At 40.0% G+C, this 3,661-nt stretch overlaps 1 protein-coding gene across 1 annotated transcript; it reads right to left on the reverse strand.

Moving 5' to 3' along the window:
• Nucleotides 1-1,120: 1,120 nt before the first annotated feature.
• LOC135195312 (uncharacterized) lies at nt 1,121-1,777 on the reverse strand. The gene has a single exon (XM_064221573.1). It carries the CDS (start codon nt 1,775-1,777, stop codon nt 1,121-1,123), a length of 657 nt encoding a protein of 218 aa, XP_064077643.1.
• Nucleotides 1,778-3,661: the final 1,884 nt, after the last annotated feature.

A 3,661-nucleotide genomic window follows, 5' to 3' on the forward strand; every position in this document is an offset into this window, starting at 1 on the left:
AATGCTGACATTACATTCGCAATGTTGTCTGCCTTCAATTTCTCCATTTCTGCTCAGAGCTCCCTCTCAGCAACTACAAAGTTGATGCAATTATCAGACTGTATACTCTTTGCTTGTCCCTGTCTAGCAACGAATCTTCGAAGGCCATTTATAAAGGAATCTTATCCATAGAATCAATGACTTCTAAGTGAATGGATCTTGTCACCAGACAGGTAAAGATAAGACCATATCTTTTCCTTTCAGATCTTCCTATTTTGGTCAGAAAGGGACCAAAACAATTTGTGCCAGCATTTGAGAAGGGAGGTTCTCCATGTGTTATCCTATCTTCAGGTGAATACGCCATTTTTTTAACCATCCGTCATGCTTGGATCTTACAACAACTTACATATTCACAAAGAACTTGCTTCACCGTTCGATTACCTTTCAGAATCCAAAATCGTCTCTTAGCTCAGCCAGTAAATAGTTTAGACCACATTGTGCAAGTTCTTCATGATTTCTTTGAATCATTAACTTCACTATCGGCGAACTACTTGGGAGAATGATCGGGTGTTTGGCATCATAACTGAGGAACGAATGAGTGTATCTGCCTTCAACTCGTAGAAGCCCGTCTTTCATAAAAGGCTTTAACTTCGATAATTTACTGAAGGATTTGATGTGAAGAGGCTTATCCTCTTTCACACCTCGTGCTTCTTCAAAGGAGTCTTGTTGCACAGATTTCCACATAGTCAGCTCAGCGTCTTGGATCTCAGATGAGCTAAGCCACTTCGTGAAGTCTGCCGCTTCAGCTTCAACTTGATAATAATGAATCGCTTAATCCATATAATGCATCGCACAAACTTTGTCCAACTTGAAAAGTGGCTAACTAGATCTTCCCAAAAGGAATCTTCTTGGGTAACTGCCTGGCAAGGCAATGATACTGGCTTCACCTCTGGATCTTCACAGATTTTGGCAAATTTTACATCATCTGGTGTACGCGGCAAAGTGTTCTCTTCTTCCCAAAGGAACTGAGGACCAGATACCCAAATCTTGGACTTCAAAAACTCATCAATTGTCTTTCCTCGCGATGCCAGATCTGCTAGATTCTGATGAGTACCGACGTACCTCCATGAATAGACTGGGATTAAGTCACGAATGAGATGCACTCTGTTTGCCACAAAGGTTGATAGCAGGCTGTCTCATTGAAAAGGTACTTTAGAACTGAAGTGCTATCGGTCCAGAAGATCGAGGGTAGTAGCTTCAGGTCCAACTCCAATCTCAACTTTGCATCCATGCAAGCTGCCACAGCTACTGCTGTCAATTCAAGCCTTGGGACGGTTGTCTTCTTCAATGAAGCGACTCTGGCACAACCTGTCACTAAGATGCAGAACACTTCACCAGATTCTCCAATGGTCCTGAGATATGTAGCCGTCCCGTATCCTTTCCAGCTAGCATCAGCAAAATGATGCAACTGATACCACTGCACAGGATTGAATGACATGGGTATAAAGCTTCTAGCAAGTCTGAACTGCGACAACTCAGGGAGTTCTTCAAGCCATCTCTTCCACGTAAGCATTTCTCCATCATGTAACTTATCATCCCATGCTAGCCCTTGCTGACGCATATCTTGAAGCCACATCTTGACAGGTAGCGTTACTGGAGCGCCAATGCCCACTGGGTCATAAAATGAAACAGTGACTGATAAGGCTAGTCTATGAGAGATTGGCATGTTCTCAATGCCAATCTTAAATGTAAATTCATCAGCCTCCATCAACCAATGGATGCCCAATTGGTAACTCATCTTTCGCTAAGTCTAGTGAAGCAACAGATACATCATGTTCGCTTTCAGGTATTGCAGCTAAGATCTCTTTGCTATTTGAGATCTACTGGTTAAGGCAAAAACCCCCTTCTTCACAAAGGGCTATAAGTTCTTTCACCAGCTTTATGCAAGTTTCTGCTGCTACATCAAGAGGTTGTCGACATAGAAGCTTCTTTGACTGACAAAGCTACTTCATCATTAGACTTTTGACCTAATTCATCTGCAGCACGACAAGGTGCAAAATTTACACAGCTTGGCAATGATCGGGCCCCAAATATGTGTACTCTCACACGAAACTCATCAGTTTCAATGCTTAAGTCACCACCAATCCACCACAAGAATCTTAACCCTTTCATGTCCAACTGACGTAATAGTACGTAAAAATACTCTATCCCCTATCTATCCAACTGACATAGCGGTACATAAATTTTACCGAAATTTTTCGTACGTGTGGTAGGGGCATTTTTTTTTATTTTCGGACAAATAGCGATTTCCATAGGCTAGATCATACCTTGGACCGTGTATCTCGGGTATCAATACGCCAGCAAAGTAGTTTCTGTACTGCGCATGCTCAAATCCCTGGCGTCGTAAAATTCTCACAATGAAATCAGCTGATTGCACCTACACTTCCCTCTCAGTGACCCCAAAGCCATTTTTCCTAACTCTCCCTTTATTCTTCAACTTTTCCTCTACATTTTCGTATATTTACAAAGTAATTTCTATGAAAAATAACCGAGATAGGGCTCTTAAAAAAATTGTTATTCTAGAAATAAATGTTGACAATGGTAAATTTTTTTTTCGTTTCGATCAATTTATAACGTCAAAATGAAACTGTTGCCGTATCCAAAGCCATTTTTATTGACCTTTCCTTTATTCTTCAACATTTCCTCTACATTTTCGTATATTTACAAAGGAATTTCAATGAAAAATAATTCTCACTATGCGCCGGGCAGAACGCTATGTTTCTTATCCTCTTTTCTATCAAATTTTTCATAAGATGGACTTATTCGTTTTCCATTGGTTTATATGTCGATATTTAGGGAATTTTATTGGCTTTCTCACAGAAAAAAATTAATTCACCTGACATTCATAGTTTTTGGGTTAGGAACGAAAATATAAAAAAAAAGTAAAGATTTTTTTGTTTTTTTGTTAAATAACTCACATTTTTTCGTATTTAGAGGGCTGGGACTCTTATTCTGACTATTTCACCATAAAATACTGACATTTAGAAAAATAGGACAGCAAAATGAACGTTGTTGGAATAAAATCTATATTTTTGCTGAATTTTCAAAATAATAATTTTTTTGCACTGTCGAGCGCTCCCAGACGCCTCGGATATCTGGGGACACAGCGGATATGAAAGAGTTAAGGCACTGAAACATCTCCTCTATGTCTGGAGTAACTGCATACAATTCGTTGTGGAACCTAAGTACTACTCCCAGTAATGTGTTGGTCAAATCAGGCAGGCCCTTGGAGGAGATGATCATTCAGAGGTGCCTTGAAAACTTGAAACTTTGGCTAAGAATCTTTCATCTTCAACAGAGTTTTCTATACGAGAATGCACTTCACTTTCCCAGAAATCGCAGTTAAGGTGTTGTTGTAAACACATAGTGATGTCAGATTTATAAACCATGCTCAGGTGAGTGATGGGTAGAATGGTCAAGTCCTTGCCTTTGCCCGTTGGACTGAAGACTGTCCAACCAAATCTTGTAAGATGAGCAGATGGCTCATTCTCTTCACCGTGGCATTTGAGTATTGTTCTACAAAGGGAAGAATTGAGGCCAATTATCAATTCAATCTTTTGGTATTCATCTGGAAGTCTGATGAGCTCAATCTCATTCAGATGAGACCAGATCGATGTCCAAC

Source organism: Macrobrachium nipponense, chromosome 16, assembly GCF_015104395.2.
Source record: "Macrobrachium nipponense isolate FS-2020 chromosome 16, ASM1510439v2, whole genome shotgun sequence".
In the NCBI taxonomy this organism is placed as follows: Eukaryota; Metazoa; Arthropoda; class Malacostraca; order Decapoda; family Palaemonidae; genus Macrobrachium; species Macrobrachium nipponense.